Source organism: Lepidochelys kempii, chromosome 5 (assembly GCF_965140265.1).
Source record: "Lepidochelys kempii isolate rLepKem1 chromosome 5, rLepKem1.hap2, whole genome shotgun sequence".
Taxonomy (NCBI): Eukaryota; Metazoa; Chordata; order Testudines; family Cheloniidae; genus Lepidochelys; species Lepidochelys kempii.
In genome coordinates, this window is record NC_133260.1 from 136,455,844 (window position 1) to 136,475,886 (window position 20,043).

Genomic DNA, 20,043 nt, shown 5'->3' on the forward strand with positions numbered 1-20,043 from the left:
GAGGGATGCAGAGAGGGGGATGGGAGTGAGGTGATGCAATGACGGGGGTGCGGGGGAGGTGAGACGGGAGGGATGCAGTGGGGGATGGGGGTGAGGCGATGCAATGCCGGGGGTGCGGGGGAGGTGAGATGGGAGGGATGCAGAGAGGGGGATGGGAGTGAGACGATGCAATGATGGGGGTTCGAGGGAGGTGAGACGGGAGGGATGCAGTGAGGGGGATGGGAGTGAGGCGATGCAATGACGGGGGTGCGGGGGAGGTGAGACGGGAGGGATGCAGTGAGCGGGATGGGGGTGAGGCGATGCAATGACGGGGGTGCGGGGGAGGTGAGACGGGAGGGATGCAGTGAGGGGGATGGGAGTGAGACGATGCAATGACGGGGGTTCGAGGGAGGTGAGACGGGAGGGATGCAGTGGGGGATGGGGGTGAGGCGATGCAATGACGGGGGTGCGGGAGAGGTGCGCACCACGGGACCCTTCAACAGCCACCTGCTGAGTGCTTGAGTGGCGCTAATTCCTCCCCTGCCCTGACCCAGCCAATGGGACCTGTGCCTGAGGGCGGGCGGAGGGAGGGAGGGAGGGCCGCATGCCTCCCACCCCCAGCAGCCTGAAGGCTAGGAGCCGGACGTGCTCCTTGGTGCGGTGGCTCGCGGGGAGCCTGCCAGCCCAGCTGTGGTGCTGTGCGAACCGGACATTTAACTGCCCAGTCAGCCGTGCTGACTGGAGCCACCAGGATCCCTTTTGGACTGGGTGTTCCAGTCCGACCAAAACCAGGCACCCTAACTAACACCCACAGTGACTGTAATCGCAAAAGGAAACGGAGGACTTGTGGCACCCTAGAGACTAACCAATTTATTTGAGCATGAGCTTTCATGAGCTACAGCTCACTTCAGAGGCTCGTTCACCTGCACATCCACCCATGTGATCTATGCCATCATGTGCCAGCAATGCCCCTCTGCCATGTACATTGGACAAACTGGACAGTTTCTACGTAAAAGAATAAATGGACACGAATCAGATGTCAAGAATTATAACATTCAAAAACCAGTCAGAGAACACTGCAATCTCTCTGGTCACTCGATTACAGTCCTAAAAGTTGTAATTCTTCAACAAAAAAACTTCAAAAACAGACTCCAACGAGAGACTGCTGAGCCTTGGTACCTCCTCTCCCCGCAAGAGGAGGAGACATACCAAAAATAGTTCCCAGAAATGATGTAAACAGCCGAGTGACTTGCAAAAGCAGAGAACATAAAGGGGTTAGGTCATCCTCTGCCTGTGCGTAGATCAGGGGGTGGAGCCAGGACTCCTGGGTTCTCTCCCTTGCTCTGGCAGAGAAGTAGGGCCTAGTGGGTTAGAGCTGGGGGCTGGAGCCAGGACTCCTGGGTTCTAGCCCTTACTCTGGGAGGGAAGTGGGGTCGAGTGAGGTAGAGCAGGGGTCTGGAGCCAGGACTCCTGGGTTCTCTCCCTTGCTCTGGGAGAGAAGTGGGGCCTAGTGGGTTAGAGCCGGGGGTTGGAGCCAGGACTCCTGGATTCTCTCCCTTACTCTGGGAGGGAAGTGGGGTCGAGTGGGGTAGAGCAGGGGGCTGGAGCCAGGACTCCTGGGTTCTCTCCCTTGCTCTGGGAGGGAAGTGGGGTTGAGTGGGGAGAGCAGGGGGTGGAGCCAGGACTCCTGGGTTCTCTCCCTTGCTCTGGGAGGGAAGTGGGGTTGAGTGGGGAGAGCAGGGGGCTGGAGCCAGGACTCCTGGGTTCTCTCCCTTGCTCCGGGAGAGAAGTGGGGTTGAGTGGGTTAGAGCTGGGGGCTGGAGCCAGGACTCCTGGGTTCTAGCCCTTGCTCTGGGAGAGAAGTGGGGTGTACTGGGTTAGAGCAGGAGGCTGGAGCCAGGACTCCTGGGTTCTCTCCCTTGCTCCGGGAGAGAAGTGGGGTCGAGTGGGGTAGAGCAGGGGGCTGGAGCCAGGACTCCTGGGTTCTCTCCCTTGCTCTGGGAGGGAAGTGGGGTTGAGTGGGGAGAGCAGGGGGCTGGAGCCAGGACTCCTGGGTTCTCTCCCTTGCTCTGGGAGGGAAGTGGGGTCTAGTGGGGTAGAGCAGGGGGTTGGAGCCAGGACTCCTGGGTTCTCTCCCTTGCTCTGGGAGGGAAGTGGGGTTGAGTGGGGAGAGCAGGGGGCTGGAGCCAGGACTCCTGGGTTCTCTCCCTTGCTCTGGGAGGGAAGTGGGGTCTAGTGGGGTAGAGCAGGGGGTTGGAGCCAGGACTCCTGGGTTCTCTCCCTTGCTCTGGGAGGGAAGTGGGGTTGAGTGGGGTAGAGCAGGGGGCTGGAGCCAGGACTCCTGGGTTCTCTCCCTTGCTCTGGGAGGGAAGTGGGGTTGAGTGTGGAGAGCAGGGGGCTGGAGCCAGGACTCCTGGGTTCTCTCCCTTGCTCCGGGAGAGAAGTGGGGTCGAGTGGGGTAGAGCAGGGGGCTGGAGCCAGGACTCCTGGGTTCTCTCTCTTGCTCCGGGAGAAAAGTGGGGCCTAGTGGGTTAGAGCAGGGGGCTGGAGCCAGGACTCCTGGGTTCTCTCCCTTGCTCTGGGAGAGAAGTGGGGTCTAGTGGGTAGATCGGGGGCTGGAGCCAGGACTCCTGGGTTCTCTCTCTTGCTCCGGGAGAGAAGTGGGGTCGAGTGGGTAGATCGGGGGCTGGAGCCAGGACTCCTGGGTTCTCTCCCTTGCTCTGGGAGGGAAGTGGGGTCGAGTGGGGTAGAGCAGGGGGCTGGAGCCAATACTCCTGGGTTCTCTCCCTTGCTCCGGGAGAGAAGTGGGGTCTAGTGGGTAGATCGGGGGCTGGAGCCTGGACTCCTGGGTTCTCTCCCTTGCTCTGGGAGGGAAGTGGGGTCGAGTGGGGTAGAGCAGGGGGCTGGAGCCAGGACTCCTGGGTTCTCTCCCTTGCTCTGGGAGAGAAGTGGGGCCTAGTGGGTTAGAGCCGGGGGTTGGAGCCTGGACTCCTGGGTTCTCTCCCTTGCTCTGGGAGGGAAGTGGGGTCGAGTGGGTTAGAGCAGGGGGCTGGAGCCCGGACTCCTGGGTTCTCTCCCTATACTTATGGCTTCCATGGCAAATCACCGGCCTCTCTTTGTGCCTCTCTCCCGGGCCCCAGGCTGGGGGCAGGACGCTGTGGCGGGGCCGGGGGCACTGGGGGGTCACCCAGCGCCAGGGAAGGGCTCAGTTCAGGCCGTGCCGAAGTCCCTCCTGCGAGAGACAAGGTCCCAGCAGTGGCGGGGAGGTCTCAGGCCGGGGGCTGCGGGGGTCAGAGTAGAGGGGCGCACGGGGCTGGGGTGCACAGGAGCAATGGGAGGGGGGCTGAGAGCCCCTGGGCCGCGCTGTGACCCCTGTGTGATGGGCCGGCTGGCCCCAGGACCCCTCCCGGAGAGGATCCTGCAGAGCAGGGCCCGGCCACGGGCCGAGCATCACTGGGCTGGGCCGTAATTGCCGCTCCGGTCGTTACAGCCCCGGGGCCCAGTTCTCCGCGGCGCCAACCCAGCGACCGGTGACGCAGGCGGGTCTCCGCCACGCTATTGGTGGGATGTTCCCCTCTCAGCCAATCCCTGCGGACTGGAGGCTCTCACGGCCAGGAGCTGGCTCAGCGCCCGGGGAGCTCCCGGGTCCCGGCGCCGCGTCCGGCCGCGCAGCTCGGGGGGTCCGGGATGGCCCTGGCGCTGCGCCTGCTGCTGCTGCTGGGGGCCGCCGCCCTGCCGGGGGCCCGCTCCCGTGAGTGTCGGGGGGGGGCAGCCGGGCCGGGAGGGGGGAGCTGGGTGTCGGGGGGGGGGCAGCCGGGCCGGGGGGGCGGGGAGGGGGGAGCTGGGTGCTGGGTGTCGGGGGGGCAGCCGGGCCGGGGGGGTGCGGGGAGGGGGGAGCTGGGTGTCGGGGGGGGGCAGCCGGGCCGGGGGGGGTGCGGGGAGGGGGGAGCTGGGTGTCGGGGGGGGGCAGCCGGGCCGGGGGGGCGGGGAGGGGGGAGCTGGGTGTCGGGGGGGGCAGCCGGGCGGGGAGGGGGGAGCTGGGTGTCGGGGGGGGCAGCCGGGCCGGGGGGGCAGTTCTGGGCTCTGCGTTCAGAGGTGTTGGGAGACCCCCCCGCGTCCCCCCCCCCGGCACTGAGCGGTCGCTGACAGGGATCGGTGACGTTGCTATAGTGACCGGGGGGGGGTCCTGGCCCCCTTGTGCCCGGCGCTGCCGGGGGCTGTGGGGACAATGTGCCGTGGGGGGCGGAGCGCCCCTGACCCGAGCGGTGACCCCGGCATCCAACACCGACCGCCCCCAGCCGGTGGTGCGGCCCCGCTCGGACCGGCACCCATGGGTGCTGCACCCGCTGACAAGCCCCTCCCGGCCCCGTGAGGCTCCCGGGCTGCGGGGAGTCCCCGGGGCCAGGCGCTGCCCAGGCCGGGTCTGTGCCACGTCTCCGGGCCGGCGGGGCTCTCAGACCCGAGCCCTGTGGGCAGAGCCGGGCTGACAGAGGGGGGTAAATTGACCCCCCGTGGCCCAGGGTTCAGTGACGGGACTCTCGGGCCGTTCACGGCTCCCAGAAGGTGCTTCAGTTTGACCCCCGGGGCCTGGACTCCTGAGCCTGGCTTGTCCTCGGCTACGTGGGGCTGAGCTGTGTCCGCCCCCCTCTCCTCGCACCCCCAGTCAGCCATGGGCCTGGGCAGCGGGTGGGTGGGTGTGGGACCCCCTCTCTAGGGGAGGCGAGCCCCCAGCCTGCTCCTTCTGCTTGTGTCCCTCTCCCAGCGGCCGGGGCCACGAGTCCCCCTCGGCCGGAGGAGTCCGGGGCCAGCCCACGCCCTGAGTGTCCGCCTTGTCCCCCACCCCACCTGCCTGGAGCTGCCCCGGGCCAGCCAAGCAGCAACTCCCCTCCCCAGACCCCAACCGCTGAAGCCCCTCGCTCTCCTCCGGCAGAAGCATTTGCTGTGCCCCATGCAGGTTCCCGGGCAGCCGAGGAGGCTGGGTTTGCTGCTCGGCTTCCGGGAGTCCAGGGAGGTCACTGATGAACCCAGGAAGCTGAAGAGCACATCCAGCCTCCTCAGCCCCCCGGCATTGCAGGGGGGATAATAAAGCAAAAACTTCCCTCCACAATCGTGCAACTGGGGGTCTGGTGGCAGCGGCAGGGGAAGACGGGGCCTCCACTGGCCTGATCTACCCGCCACGCCTGCCCATGGCAATGGGTCTCATCTGTCCTGGAAGCACATCTTTAGAGGTGTCATCCTAGGGAAGAGATGTTAACCCCCTTTCTGTCTCTGGCTGTGTGTTGGTGCCATGGGGGGGGACACGACTTTGGAGCCCCTGGAAACGTGCATTAATCAGGTCTTAGTTTGAGCGTGAGCTCCCGTTGCAGAGAACAGAACAGGTGCTGCGTTTGTGCCGTTAGGATGTCCTGTAGCTGCCGGATAAAGAGCTTCCGGATCCCATTGAGGGTGGGATGAGGAGAGGGGAAGGCACATCCTGCTTTTCCAGGCATGGATTTGAATCTTCTTTGTTCTCCATGAGGCAGGGACAACAACTCCAACCTCCACAGAGGCTGGGCAGGGGCAGGACATCAGCTTGGAGGGGAGGGGTGGGTGGGGCAGTGACATCACAAAGGCCTTTTGCAGGAACTCAGCCCATTGGGCAAAGGTGGTGGGGAGGGGGTGACCTCACAGAGAGACCCCGACATCAGCCGGGCAGGGCCGATTGAGCTGGGTGAGGCTGTGGGGTGGGGTTGGGGTATGTTCGAAGTGGTTTAAGGTGCATTGGTGCCCTCGTGTCACCTCAGTAACAGGCTTGGTTTGACGTAAACTGGATTAGGCCCCAGTGCAGCCTGGCCCTACAGGGTCAAGTCATGTCAGGGACCAGGAGGGAAAGCAGAGAAGTGGGGGTGTATGTGTCGGGTTATCCCTGCAGCAATGAGGCAGGAGGCCGTCGTGTCAGGAGGTCACACCCAGAACTGGTGTAACTCCAGTGGTGCAGAGGTTTGGCCTGGGGCCTGCAGGGCTGGGTGTGTGTGCGTGGGCAGAGGAGGACGTTGATGAGGATCAGAGAGAGTCTGGGCCAAGCTGACATTCTCACTGGCTGGTTTGGCTTTTTTAATGCGTTACATCCAGCACCAACTGCCGTGGGTGCCTGGCTGGGCCTTCGCTGAAAGAAAAATCCTCTGTGCCCATTACATTAGAGGTGACCTGACAAGGGGGAAATAGGGTGTCCATTTCTGTTGCTGCCTAAGGGATAGCAAAGGCCCGAAAGGGTTTTTTCCCCTCCTTGTTTTCTTGTAAGCATCATCTGCCCTGTTTTGCTGGAGGTCTGCTTGGAGCAGCAGAGACCTGGGGTGGGAACTCTCAGCCCTCAAATGGAGGGCCACTGGGTGTAGAATCTTTACCAAGGACAGCTTTTCTTTCTTCTGCTCGACAGGTGTTTGGTTGGGTAGGGCCTTTTCTACACTTCAAACTTGCTCTGGTTTAATTAAACTGGTGCAGATAAATCAGTGCCAACCCCTTTGTGGGCCCTCTTATTTTGGTATCACCGTGGCCTTTTTTAGATTAGCTTAAACTGATTCCCAGCAACTTAACCTGAACTGAAAAAAGCTTCTGTTACATCAGAATACAAGTGTCCACGTGGGGCTTTGTGCCAGTTTAGCTGAATCAGTTGTGTTTAGTTACACTGGTGCAACTCTCCATGTGGACAAGGCCCAACCGACGTAAGGTAAACAGAAAAAAAGCCACTCTTAGGCTAAGTCTACAGTAGATGGCGCAAAGTGCTGCCATGGGAGCTCTCCTGCGGCCGCGCTTTGAACTGTCAGTGTGGTGATCCGCGAGCGCTGTGGAGAGAGCTCTCCCAGCGCTCCTGGTAAACCAGGTTGACGAGGGGAATAGCTCCGAGCGCTGGGAGCCTGTCTACATTGGCGCTTTACAGCGCTCTAACTTGCTGTGCTCTGTGGGGGGGGCGGTAATTTTTCACACACACACACACCGCCGAGCCAGCAAGTTAGAGCGCTGTGAATTGCCAGTGTAGACAAGCCCTTAAACTGGAAAAGGAGGGTCCACAGAGCCTCTTGCACTGGTTTAACTAAACCAGTTTAACTCACACCTTAACTTAAACTGGTGTGAATTTGTGGGTAGAGAAGTCCACGGTTTGAACAATGAAGTTTAAACAGTTGGAATAAACTTTTTAGGGCTGTTTTACATGCAGGGTTTGTACTCTTTTTACACCAATCACTTAGGCTGTGTCTATGGTGCACACCTTACAGCGGCCCAGCTGTGCCGCTACGGCCATGCCGCGGCAAGGCACGCAGTGTGGCTGCTCTTTGTTGGCAGGAAAGAGCTCTCCCGCTGACAAAATAAAACCACCCCCAATGAGGGGCAATAGCTTTGTTGTTGGGAGAGCGTCTCCCTCCCACAAAGCGCTGTCCCTACCGGTGCTTTTCATCGGTAAAACTTTTGTGGGTTGGGGTGTGTGTTTTTTCACACCCACCGATGAAAGTGCAGTTGGACATAGCCTTAGTGTGGACACAGTTGTACTCAAGGCTTAAATTGTCATAGGAGTATTTCCCGGAGCCCCCAGGCCTCCCCCATGTTCAACAGCATCAGGCTGGAGTCAAGGTTTGAAATTATTTACTGGCGCTCCGCTCCTGCTGAATGTAAACCCTGGTTATACAGATTATTCCCCTACATTTACTGGTGTAAAGCATGGCTGTACCGATAGCACTGCACTTGCCGTAGGGATTTTAATTATTTTGAGGAACTAAAACTCTTTTGGTATTGAACCGATTTAACTATTTGGGTGAAAAGAAACAAACAACCAAATTCAATAGTTAAAGCCAAAGAAAAACGGTGTGGAGCTGACCTTGGCATAGGGTTGCCAACCCTCCAGGAATGTCCTGGTGTCTCCAGGAATTAAAGGATAATCTGCAATTAAAGAGTGTGTCCTGTGATGAAACCTCCAGGAATGTGTCCAACCAGAACTGACCATTACGATGAGTGTAATGTGTTCGGGGCAGGGACTGTCCCTTGCTCTGTCTGCACAGCCCCAGCCCCAGCATGGTTAAAGCTGGGTTGTGCTACCATGACATGAAATAATAATTCCTTCCCCTCTCATGTTCTCGGGTTACACGCCCGCCCCTCAAGTTCTCCAGCTCACTGTCGAGTCTTTCACGAAAAACAGGGCCAACAAGACGGGCCTTTCTAGTGGGAAAAGCAAGCCAATTTAAAAAGTAAAGCTCCCTGCTATCCTCATCCTCAGCGTTATTTATTATTGTTTTATGGCGGCACCCAGGCACCCGAGTCCTGGACCCCACCGTGCCAGGCGCTGTACAGATACAAAACAAAATATGGTCCCATTGGAGTGTAAGGCAGATGGGGGATTATAAGGAGACTGCACTGACCAGAGTGACAGGCTGTGGTTTCAGAGCACCAGTGGTCTAATGGTTATCCGGGTTTTTAGGCATCCTGCCAGAGGAGAGTGTTGAGAAGGGCGTGGAGGATAATGAGATAGTTTTGCAGACATTTACCAGGAGCTCCTCCGAGGCATGAGGGGGTAGCATGGGACACGGCACAAAGGGGCTTGTGTGAAAATTTAACAAGTGGGTGATGGAGGCTGGGATCATGTGGCGTTGAGAGTTGACATTTCGGTAGCGAATGAGAGATGACAGGTCTGTTGGGGATAGGCTATGAAGGGCCTCACAGCTGAAAATAGGCAGCTTCTATTTGATGAGAAGGAGGAGCCAGTGGAGAGAGGCAAAGAGAGAAATGACATGGTCAGATCAAGGAGCTGGGAAACGATCTTTTCAGCATCTTCTGAAGGGATCTGAGTGGGCTAAGTCTGCGTTTGTCAAGGCCAGAGAAAAGGATGTTGTAGCAGTTGAGACACGAGATGCTGAGAGCCTGAACGAGAGGTTTAGCTGTGGGGGTGGATAGGAAAGGCAGTGTCTTAAAGATGCTCTGCTGAAAGAGTCAGCAAGATTTAGACATAACCTGGATGTGAGGACCTAGAGAGAGCTCCAAGTCAAAGATGACACCCAAGTTACAGTCTTGAGTGGCAGGCAGGATGATGGCGTCGTCCACAGTGACTGACAAAGGAGGTAGAAGTGAGGTCTTGGGAGGAAGATTGGGAACTCTGGTTTAACCACATTGAGCTTGAGCTGATGACGAGAAAGCCACAAGGAGATGTCAGAGAGACAGGCCAAGATTTTAGTTTGTGCTGAAAGAGACAGATCTGAAGTGGATAGGTAGATCTGTGAGTCATCAGCATTGAGATGGTAGTTGAATTTGTGTTTGCAGATGGCTTTGGTATAAGGTGTAGAGGGAGAAGAGAAGGGACCATGACAGAACCCCACAGAAAGCTGGAGGGGGATGAGGAAGATCCTCTGACGGACATGGTGAAGGAGTGATTAGAGAGGTCAGAGTAGACCCAGGAGGGGACAGAGATAAAAAAGCCAAGGGGGACAAGGTATCAAGAAGAGCCTGGTAAATGGTGTCAGAGGCGGCTGGCAAGCCAAAGAGGGTGAGGATGGAGCACTGATTTTGAGTGTTAGTTAGGAAGAGTCATTAGAGACTTTGGCAGGAGCGATTTCCCTGAAGTGCAAGGGGTGGAAGCCGGGGTGGGGAGGGTCTTGGAGGGAATGGAGGACAGGAACTCCAGACAGTGATTGCTGAGGCACATTCAATGAGTTGAGAGATGAAAGGGAGGTGGGGCTGTAGCTGGAGAGGCAAACCGAGTCAAGGGTCTTTACAATGGAAGGTGCTGAAGTGTGTTCATATTGTGAGGGGGAAAGAGCCAGAGGAGAGTGAGAGGTTAAAGAGAAGAGTAAGGGAGGGAGGAGAGCGGGTGTGAGGGAGATCAGGAGATGGGATGGGGTCTGTGGGGTGAGTGGAGGGGTTAGGAGGAGAGCAGATGGAAAAATGTCCACATCTGCAAGGGAGAGGGAGGTAGGAATTGAAGGAAGGGAAGGAGAGGGGAGGAGGACTGTCATGTTTTATTGTCATGGATCCACGTGACTGGTGTTGTCACACATAAGAACAGCCATACTGGGTCAGACCAAAGGTCCGTTTAGCTCAGTATCCTGTCTTCCGACAGTGGCCAATGCCAGGTGCCCCAGAGGGAATGAACAGAGCATGTAATCATCAAGTCATCCATCCCCTGTTGCCCATAGGGACACCATTCCTGCCCATCCTGGCTAATAGCCATCGATGGACCTGTCCTCCCTGAATTAATCTAGTTCTCTTCTGAACCCTGTTAAACCCTGTTTAAACCCTGGGCCTTCACGACATCCTCTGGGAAGGAGTTCCACAGGTTGACACTGTGTTGTTTGAAGAAATACTTTCTTTTGTTTCAGAGTAACAGCCGTGTTAGTCTGTATTCGCAAAAAGAAAAGGAGTACTTGTGGCACCTTAGAGACTAACCAATTTATTTGAGCATGAGCTTTCCTGAGCTACAGCTCACTTCATCGGATGCATACCGTGGATCCGATGAAGTGAGCTGTAGCTCACGAAAGCTCATGCTCAAATAAATTGGTTAGTCTCTAAGGTGCCGCAAGTACTCCTTTTCTTTCTTTTGTTTGTTTTAAACCTGCTGCCTATTACTTTCATTTGGTGACCGCTAGTTCCTATGTTATAAGAAGGAGTAAATAACACTTCCTTATTTACTTTCTCCACATCAGTCATGATTTTATAGACCTTTATTATATCCTCCCTTAGTTGTCTCTTTTCCAAGCTGAAAAGTTCCAGTCTCATTAATCTCTCCTCATACAGAAGCCATTCCATATCCCTAATTATTTTTGTTGCCCTTTTCCAATTCCGATATGTCTTTTTTGAGATGGGGCGGCCACATCTGCACGCAGTATGCAAAATTTACCATGGATTTATTACTCCTATTGGAATTCTGCAGTTGTTGCATTTGGAGCCGTAGTAAAATTGCAGAATTCCAACAGGAGTAAAAATTTATGTAGAGGCAATATGATATTTTCTGTCTTATTATCTATCCCTTTCTTAATGATTCCCAACCTTCCGTTCGCTTTTTTGACTGTCGCTGCACATTGAGTGGATGTTTTCAGAGAACTATCCACAATGGCTCCAAGATCTCTTTCTTGTGTGGTAACAGCTAATTTAGACCCCGTCGTTTGATATGTATAGTTGGGATTATGTTTTCCAATGTGCATTACTTTGCAATTCCCAGCACTGATCTTCATCTGCCATTTTGTTGCCCAGTCACCCAGTTTTGAGAGATCCTTTTGTAGTTCTTTGCAGTCTGCCTGGGACTTAACTTTCTTGAGTAGTTTTGTATCATCTGCAAATTTTGCCACCTCAGCGTTTACCCCTTTTCCCAGATCATTTATGAATATGTTGAATAGAACTCGTCCCAGTACAGGCTCCTGGTGGGGCACCACTATTTACCTCTCTCCATTCTGAAAACTGACCATTTATTCCTGCCCTTTGTTTCCTATCTTTTAAGCAGTTACTGGTCGGTGAGAGGACCTTCCCTCTTATCCCATGACAGCTTACTTTGCTTAAGAACCTTTGCTGAGGGACCTTGTCAAAGACTTTCTGAAAATCCAAGTACACTATATCCACTGGATCCCCCTTGTCCACATGCTTGTTGACCCGCTCAATGAATTATAGTAGATTGGTGAGGCATGATTTCCCTTTACAAAAACCGTGTTGACTCTTTCCCAACAAATTATGTTCATCTATGCGTTTTACAATTTTGCTCTTTACTGGAGTTTCAACCAGTTTGCCCTGTTCTGAAGTAAGGCGTACTGGCCTGGAATTGCCAGGATCACCTCAGGAGCCCTTTTTGAAAGTTGGCGTCCCGTTAGCTATCCTCTAGTCATTTGGTACAGAAGCTGATTTAAATGATAGGTTACAGACTAGGGTTAGTAGTTCTGCAATTTCACATTTGAGTTCCTTCAGAACTCTTGGATGAATGTCAGCTGGTCCTGGTGACTTATTGCTGTTTAGTTTATCAATTTGTTCCAAATGACACCTCAATCTGGGACAGTTCCTCAGATTTGTCACCTAAAAAGAATGGCTCAAGTTTGGGAATCTCCCTCACATCCTCAGCTGTGAAGACTGATGGAAAGAATTCATTTTGTTTCTCCGCAATGGCCTTATCGTCCTTGAGTGCTCCTTTAGCATCTTGACCGTCCAGTGGCCCCACTGGTTGTTTAACCGGCTTCCTGCTTCCGATGTACTTAAAACAAGAAATGCTTTTAGTTTTGGAGTCTTTGGCCAGCTGTTCCTCGAATTCTGTTTTGGCCTTCCTCATTGTATTTTACTCTTCCTTTGCCAGAGTTTATGCTTCTTTCTATTTTCCACACTGGGATTTAACTTCCACTTTTTAAAGGATGCCTTTTTGCCTCTCACTGCTTCTTTTGCTGTGTTGTTTAGCCAGGTTGGCACTACTTGGTTCTCTTACTATGTTTTTTTAAATTAATTTGGGGTATACATTTAAGTGGAGCTTCTATTATGGTGTCTTTAAAAAGTTTCCATGCAGCTTGCAGGGGTTTTACTTTTGGCGCTGTGTCTTTTAATTTCTGTTTAACTAACACAGCTCTGGAACAGTTCCTGGGGGTGGATTTGATTTAAATCCTGATTTAAATCACTAGTCAGGAGGACTCAATTTAATCATGGTTTTCCACATAAAAGTGCATTCTTGTTGTTTGTTATAACCTTAATACATATTCCACAAGACTCAGAGGTAGATGTAGGTTTCATCTTTAGAAGGTACACACTATACATTTTTAAACAGTGATTTATTTTGAAAACGTTTCAGATTAGTTTTACAGCAGTTAAGGTTTGACCCTGGTACTGAGTATTGAGACTATTTGGAAGAAAATGAGCGAGAGACAGTGCTTGTCCCATTCGTGTTTTTTAATGTTTGTAATTTAACTCTGTCACTGCATATTTCTCTGTTTAAGATCTCGCTCAGTTTAGCCCACTAAAGCTAATGCCAAAATAAATTTGTTAGTCTCTGAGGTGCCACAAGGACTCCTCGTTGTTTTTGCTGATACAGACTAACACGGCTACAACTCTGAAACAGGATCAGTGTGGACATTGCTCCACCCATCAAGACTCAGGTTAACAATTTTACCCTCTAGACTTTTTGCACACGGCTCAATTTCCCTTTCATACACTATCCAGGAATTTGCCTGCAACATCTGCTCTGTTGGGTGGACTGTATCCTGGTCTTAATGACTGAACCATGTTAATGAAGTGTGGGTTCTCAATCATGTGGAAAGGAGAGTTTGTTGCATAAACAAACTGGGTAATGTTTTCATCAATTACCTCTTTTTGTAATCTACTGGTTCTTCTCACAAATTTATGTATGGTGGTTTCTGGATGATGGAGATCTTTTTTTCCTTTTTGCTACAGGTGATACACTGTGGCTATATGACATACATGATGTGACTGAAACACTGTCGTTGGCAGATAACTCTGAAACTATAGAAAATGATGGTGATCTTGAAGGTGGATAGTGTTCAGAATCCTGTATGTTGAGGATGGAGGAACCATCTAGGGCGGGGGCGGGCAAACTTTTTGGCCTGAGGGCCGCATCGGGTTTCGGAAATTCTATGGAGGGCTGGTTAAGGGAGGCTGTGTGTCCCCAAACAGCCAGGTGTGGGCCGGCCCCTGTCCCCCGGTACCGCTGCCCCATCCAAACCCCCTGTTCCCTGCTGGCCACCCCGGGACCCCTCCCCATTCAATCACCCCTTCTCCCTGTTCCCTGACTGCCCTGGAACCCCTGCCCCCAACTGCCCCCCGCTGCCCCGTCCAACCCCCCGCTCCTTCCTGACTGCCCCCCCAGGACCTCTGCCTCCATTCAACTCCCCTCTTCCCCACCCTCTGACCGCCCCAGCCACAGCCCCGAACTTCCCTGCCCTCTATCCAGCGCCCACCCTGCCTGCCCCCTTGCCGCACTGCCTGGAGCACCAGTGGCTGGCGGTACTACAGCTGAGCTGCCCGGCTGGAGCCAGCCACGCACTGCACAGCACGAGCCCCAGGTCCAGCCGGGCTCTGCAGCTGCACTGCCCCCGGAGCTCACAGCCCCGCCGCCCAGAGCATTGATCAGCGGCAGAGTGAGCTGCGGCTGCGGGGCAGGGGGAAGAGCAGGGGAGGGCCAGGGGCTAGTCTCTCGGGCCAGGAGCTCAGGGGCCGGGCAGGAGGGTCCCGCAGGCCGGATTTGGCCCGCGGGCCATAGTTTGCCCACCTCCGATCTAGGGGCTGTGCCCCTCTTACCTGCTGCTTACAAACAGGGAAGAATTGGCAGGGGAAGTAGAAGTGGGTGGCAACCTGGGCAGCAGTGACCATGAGATGGTCGAGTTCAGGACCCTCACAAAAGGAAGAAAGGAGAGCAGCAGAATACGGACCCTGGACTTCAGAAAAGCAGACTTTGACTCCCTCAGGGAACTGATAGGCAGGATCCCCTGGAAGGCTAAGATGAGGGGGAAAGGAGTCCAGGAGAGCTGGCTGTATTTTAAAGAAGCCTTATTGAGGGTGCAGGAACAAACCATCCCGATGTGCAGAAAGAATAGCAAATATGGCAGATGACCAGCTTGGCTTAACAGTGAAATTCAGTGAGCTTGAACTCAAAAAGGAAGCTTACAAGAAGTGGAAATTTGGACAGATGACTTGGGAGGAGTATTAAAAAAAAAAAAAAGCTCAAGCATTCAGGGGTGTAATCAGGAAGACCAAAACACAATTGGAGTTGCAGTTAGCAAGGGATGTGAAGAGTAACAAGAAGGGTTCCTACAGGTATGTTAGTAACAAGAAAAAGGTCAGGGCAAGCGTGGAACCCTTACTGAATGGGGAAGGCAACACAGTGGCAGGTGATATGGAAAAAGCTGAAGTACTCAATGCTTTTTTTGCCTCGGTCTTCACAGACAAGGTCAGCTCCCAGACTGCTGTACCGGGCAACACAGTATGGGGAGGAGGTGAGCAGCCCTCAGTGGTGAAAGAACAGGTTAAGGACAATTTAGAAAAGCTGGACATGCACGAGTGCATGGGTCCAGATCTAATGCATCCAAGGGTGCTTAGTGAGTTGGCTGATGTGATTACAGAGCCATTGGCCGTTATCTTTGAAAACTTGTGGCAATAAGCTGGATCTGAGTCAGCAGTGTGCCCTTGTTGCCAAGAAGGCCAACGGCATATTGGGCTATATTAGTAGGAGCATTGTCAGCAGATGGAGGGAAGTGATTATTCCCCTCTATTCGGCACTGGTGATCTTACAAAACTGGTTGATTGGGCAACAAAATGGTAGGTGAAATTCAGTGTGGATAAATGCAAAGTAATGCACATTGGAAAACATAATCCCAACTATACATATAAAGTGATGAGGTCTAAATTAGTTGTTACCACTCAAGAGAGATCTTGGAATCATTGTGGATAGTTCTCTGAAAACATGCACTCAATGTGCAGTTTCAGAGGGTTAGCTGTGTTAGTTTGTTTCAGCAAAAACAACGAGGAGTCCTGTGGCACCTTCAAGACTAACAAATTTATATGGGCATAAACTCTCGTGGGCTGGAACCCACTTCGTCAGATGCATACACAAAAGCTTATGCTCAAATAAACGCGTTGGTCTTTAAGGTGCCACAGGACTCCTTGTTTTTTCAATGTGCAGTGGCAATCAAAGAAGCTAACAGAATGTTGGGAACCATTAGGAAAGGGATTAATAAGACAGACAATATCATATTATCCTCTATATAAATCCATGGTACGCCCACATCTTGAATACTGCATGCAGATGTAGTCACTCCATCTGAAAAAAGATATATTTGAATTGGAAAAGGTACAGAAAAGGGCAACAAACATGATTGGGGTATGGGACGGCTGCTACATGAGGAGAGATGAATAAGATTGGAACTTTTCAACTTGGAAAAGAGACGACTAAGGGGGATATGATCAAAGTCTATAAAATCAAGACTAAGGCTATGTTTTTTTCACGAAGGTCACGGAATCTGTGACTTCCAGCTAACTCCATAACTTCAGCCCACGGCGGCCAGAAGCTGTGGGGTCCCCCTGCCACCTATAGCAGCTGGGAGTGGTGGGGTGGGCTCCGTGGGCTGTGGGGGGAACCAACCGCTCCCAGTTGCCGTGGCAGCAGAGGGGACCCCGGACCTCTGAGTGGCCCGCAGTTGCCTGGCCCCTGCAGGCAGTGTGTGTGTCACGCAGCTGAGCTCCCCATTTTGCCATGGATATTTTTAGTAAAAGTCACAGATAGGTCATGGGCTTCCATGAGCTTTTCTTTGTTGCCCGTGACCTGTCTGGGACTTTTACTAAAAATATCCATGACCAAATCAAAGTCTTCGTCATGGCTGGTATGGAGAAAGTGAAAACCGAAGTGTTATTTACCCCTTCACGTCACACAAGAACTAGGGGTCACCCAAGAAAATTAAAAGGCAGCAGGTCTAAAACAAACAAAAGGAAGTATTTCTTCACACATTACACAGTCGACCAGTGGAACTCCTTGCCAGAGGATGTTGTGAAGGTCAAGACTATAACATGATTCAAAAAAGAACTAGCTAAGTTCATGGAGGATAGGTCCGTCAGTGGCTATTAGCCAGGATGGGCAGGGATGGTGTCCCTAGCCTCTGTTTGCCAGAAGCTGGGAATGGGCGACGGGATGGATCACTTGATGATGACCTGTTCTGTTCATTTCCTCTGGGGCACCCGGCATTGGCCACTGTCGGCAGACAGGATACTGGGCTAAATGGACCTTTGGTCTGACCCAGTATGGTCGTTCTTATGTTCTGAATAAATGACAGTAAATTGTGTGCACAGCTGGTGTCCTGGCTCCCACCTTTCCCTTGGACACATCCTGCTGCCCAACTTGCCTTCCCCAGCATCAGCTCCTGCATCCCCCATCTCCTATCCCCCAGTCCTCCTGCTCCACCCTCTCCCATAACACCGCCTTCCTTTTCCCCACACCGCACTCCAGCCCTGCCCCTCCTCCTGGGCCTCCTTTCCTTTGTCACACTCCCCTGAATCCTAAATACACTCTCCCTATATGCTCTCCTACTCCTCACACACGCTTCAGCCCCCCTATATCTCCCGACCCCTTCCCCTTCTCACTCCCCCTCCAGCCCTGCCTCCCTTTCTCCTTCTACCCCACGATCTCTCTCCCCGGTCAGGCCGTTTTGTGAGCTCTTTCCCAGGTCTCCCTCCCATAGGAGCGCTCCTGAGGGCTGGCGCCGCCTCTTGTGTATTGCCAGGGGCTCCCTGGCAGGGTCTGGTTGGGTCTGACCTCCCTGCCCCCAATCTTCCCCCCTCCCAGGCCTGCACTCCAGGCGCATATTGGACACGGTGGTGTCGGAGCCCGGCCCGGGGCTGCCCTGGTACAGCCGTGTTGTGTACGTGGACGATCAGGTCATCTACGTCTACACCAGCGAGATGCAGGGGGCGAAGCCTGGCCCAGCGTGGATGGCGGAGAACGAGGGTCCGGAGTTCTGGGACGAGATGACCTGGTGGGCACAGCGCCACCAGAAATGGTTTGGAGCGAGTCTGAACACCCTGAGTCAGCTCTACAACCAGAGCGAGGGTGAGTGCGGGACACGACCCAACCTAGGGACGCAGGGACATGGGGTCGGGGGGCGCGGTTGATGTAAACAGGGTGAAGGGACACAGGGATGCATGTTGGGGATGGGGGGAAGGGACCACCCTCAGGGACATTTTCTCACTAGAGTCAGTGTAGGGGAGGTTTAGATTGGATATTAGGAAAAACTTTTTCACTAAGAGGGTGGTGAAACACTGGAATGCGTTACCTAGGGAGGTGGTAGAATCTCCTTCCTTAGAGGTTTTTAAGGTCAGGCTTGACAAAGCCCTGGCTGGGATGATTTAACTGGGAATTGGTCCTGCTTTGAGCAGGGGGTTGGACTAGATGACCTTCTGGGGTCCCTTCCAACCCTGATATTCTATGATTCTATGAATGTGGGGGACAAAGGGACATGGGGTGGGGAGGGGCTGCAGGATGGAGGGTTCATGCAAAAGATATTTTTTGACACCCTCCAACGTGGGACACTCATACTGTCCCCTCCCCAAACACCCCAGATTTCTGCTACCAGTCCCACTTGCAGCTGCCCCTGCTGCCCCTCGGGGGACCCCCCCACCCCTTGTGTTCAGAGCTCACAAGTCAGGCCCCAAAAATCCTGAGTTTGACTTAAATGTCATGAGTATTTTGGGATTAATATTGGAGTTTATTTTTCTTTGAGCTGTTAAGGAACAAATTTCCAGGGTTTTCCCTGCTGCTAGAAAGGCTAGAAGTTACTGCTGTAAAAAAACAAAACAAAACTCAGACTCTCCCCTAATCCCATGAGTCCAGGAACTGGGGATTTAACGCCCCCCCACCCCATCATGAGAGACACAGTAAAGTCACAAGATCAGGTACGCTGCATTCACCCCAGCCCTGGGGAAAAGCTGCTCACCAGTGAGTCTCCTTCATTGTTCGCTTTGTCTTATTTCCCAAGTGAGTTTATCGAAGGTCAGACTCCACAGAGCGAGGGTCTGACATTGACTTGGGCTGGAGAGTTAGTGAGAGAATCAGCCCCTGCAACGTGCAGAGACTCCCGGGCTTCCAAACCCCAGCACATGTCCCCGGGTTGGAGCCTCCAGGGTCAGCCAGGTTCCCCTGCACATTATCGATAGATGTGTAAAGAGCCGTTCTTCCTGCTCAGTCCCTAATGTGGGGGGGTGTAGCCATGTGGCCAGGCTCCCGATTGTTCTGTCTCACTTAAGACTGTGATGATCCATCCATAAGCATTCAGTGCCGGGCGCTGCTGAACTGTCCCTGGCAGGTGAGGGTCTCTCTGATAAAAAGAACAGGAGGGCTTGTGGCACCTTAGAGACTAACCAATTTATTTGAGCATGAGCTTTCGTGAGCTACAGCTCACTTCATCGGATGTAGCTCACAAAAGCTCATGCTCAAATAAATTGGTTAGTCTCTAAGGTGCCACAAGTCCTCCTGTTCTTTCTGCGAATACAGACTAACACGGCTGCTACTCTGAAATCAGTCTGTCTGATGTAATTGCTCTGCCCTTCCTGACGAGATTGGCGAGTGAAAATCCCTGATTCCCCCATCTCAGTAATACTGGCCTGTCGCATTGGTCCTCACCCAGGAGTGTCCCCAACCCCTTGTTGTAATCACCCCATCACCCCCCCGCCCCCCGCAATCCCTCCTGGCTCCCGGCACTGAGACAGCAGCAATGAGAACTAATTCCCATCCTGCCCTGGACACCTGAGTTTCTGGTGGCCCTGCCCCAGGACTAGGCAACAGGGAGGAGGGTTGCCAAGTGTCTACCCCCCTAGCCCGCCCCCTCTGTAGCTAGTTTAACCCTCTCCTGACTAGTCTCGACCATTGGTCTCCAGCTGCTGAGCCTGTCCAGCCTGACCTGCTCACACGGACACCGGCCTCCCCAGTGCTGAGAGAGGGGCTCCGCTCGCCTGCCCCTAACCCTGCCAGGGCTGGGCAAGCTGCTGTTGTGTCCCCTCTGTCCCTTCCCCAACCACTGTCCTGGCTGCCCCTTCCTTCCCCCATTTACCCCCTCCTCGCAGTCCTGGGGCTGCCAGCTCGCCAGAGACTGTCCTGAGTCCTGCATTTTGTCCACCAACAGTGTTCCCCTCTCTAGCTGCATCTGCCCCCAACACGCACATGGGGGAATTCGGGGTCTGGTCCCCCTGAGACCCCATCGGTGCCCCCACCCTGCTCATCCCTGTGGAGTGCAGCACAGAGGAGAAGAGGGATAGGTGGGGAGGTCTGACCCACCCCACTTCTCTCGGGTGCCTGGCTTGGGATCTCTGTGTGTCTGACCAGCCGCCCTGCACCTCTCAAGATTCTCAGTGGTTCTTTCCCTGTTACTCCATCCCTTTTCCCCTCCGTTGTTTTCTCACCTTTTGACTTTAGTTGGTGTAAATAGTTAGTTGGACTCTCGTAGCAGAGTTTCTTTGGCTCCTGAAACTGGGCAAGCCTCGGTCTCCGGGCTTCAAACCCAGGTCCTCCTGCAGCGAGCCCATGCCTTTGAGTGACCTGCACTCTAGCTGTCTAAAGTGCTTGGATGAGACTCCTCTTGCGGATCGCTG

General features: G+C 53.8%; 1 protein-coding gene across 4 annotated transcripts in view; it reads left to right on the plus strand.

The window, feature by feature from the left end:
* Positions 1-3,586: 3,586 nt before the first annotated feature.
* LOC140911917 (class I histocompatibility antigen, F10 alpha chain-like) overlaps positions 3,587-20,043 on the plus strand; it is a 33,121-nt gene continuing 16,664 nt past the window's right edge. For 2 of the 4 annotated variants that reach the window (XM_073346076.1, XM_073346077.1), the window contains exons 1-3: positions 3,588-3,730; positions 13,348-13,443; positions 17,246-17,509. In XM_073346076.1, coding sequence (XP_073202177.1) covers positions 3,667-3,730; positions 13,348-13,443; positions 17,246-17,509 — 424 coding nt within the window. In that variant the 5' untranslated portion in view covers positions 3,588-3,666. Of the gene's footprint in view, positions 3,731-13,347; positions 13,444-17,245; positions 17,510-20,043 lie in introns of all 4 variants that reach the window. The other 2 variants (XM_073346075.1, XM_073346079.1) reach the window with 2 other exon arrangements.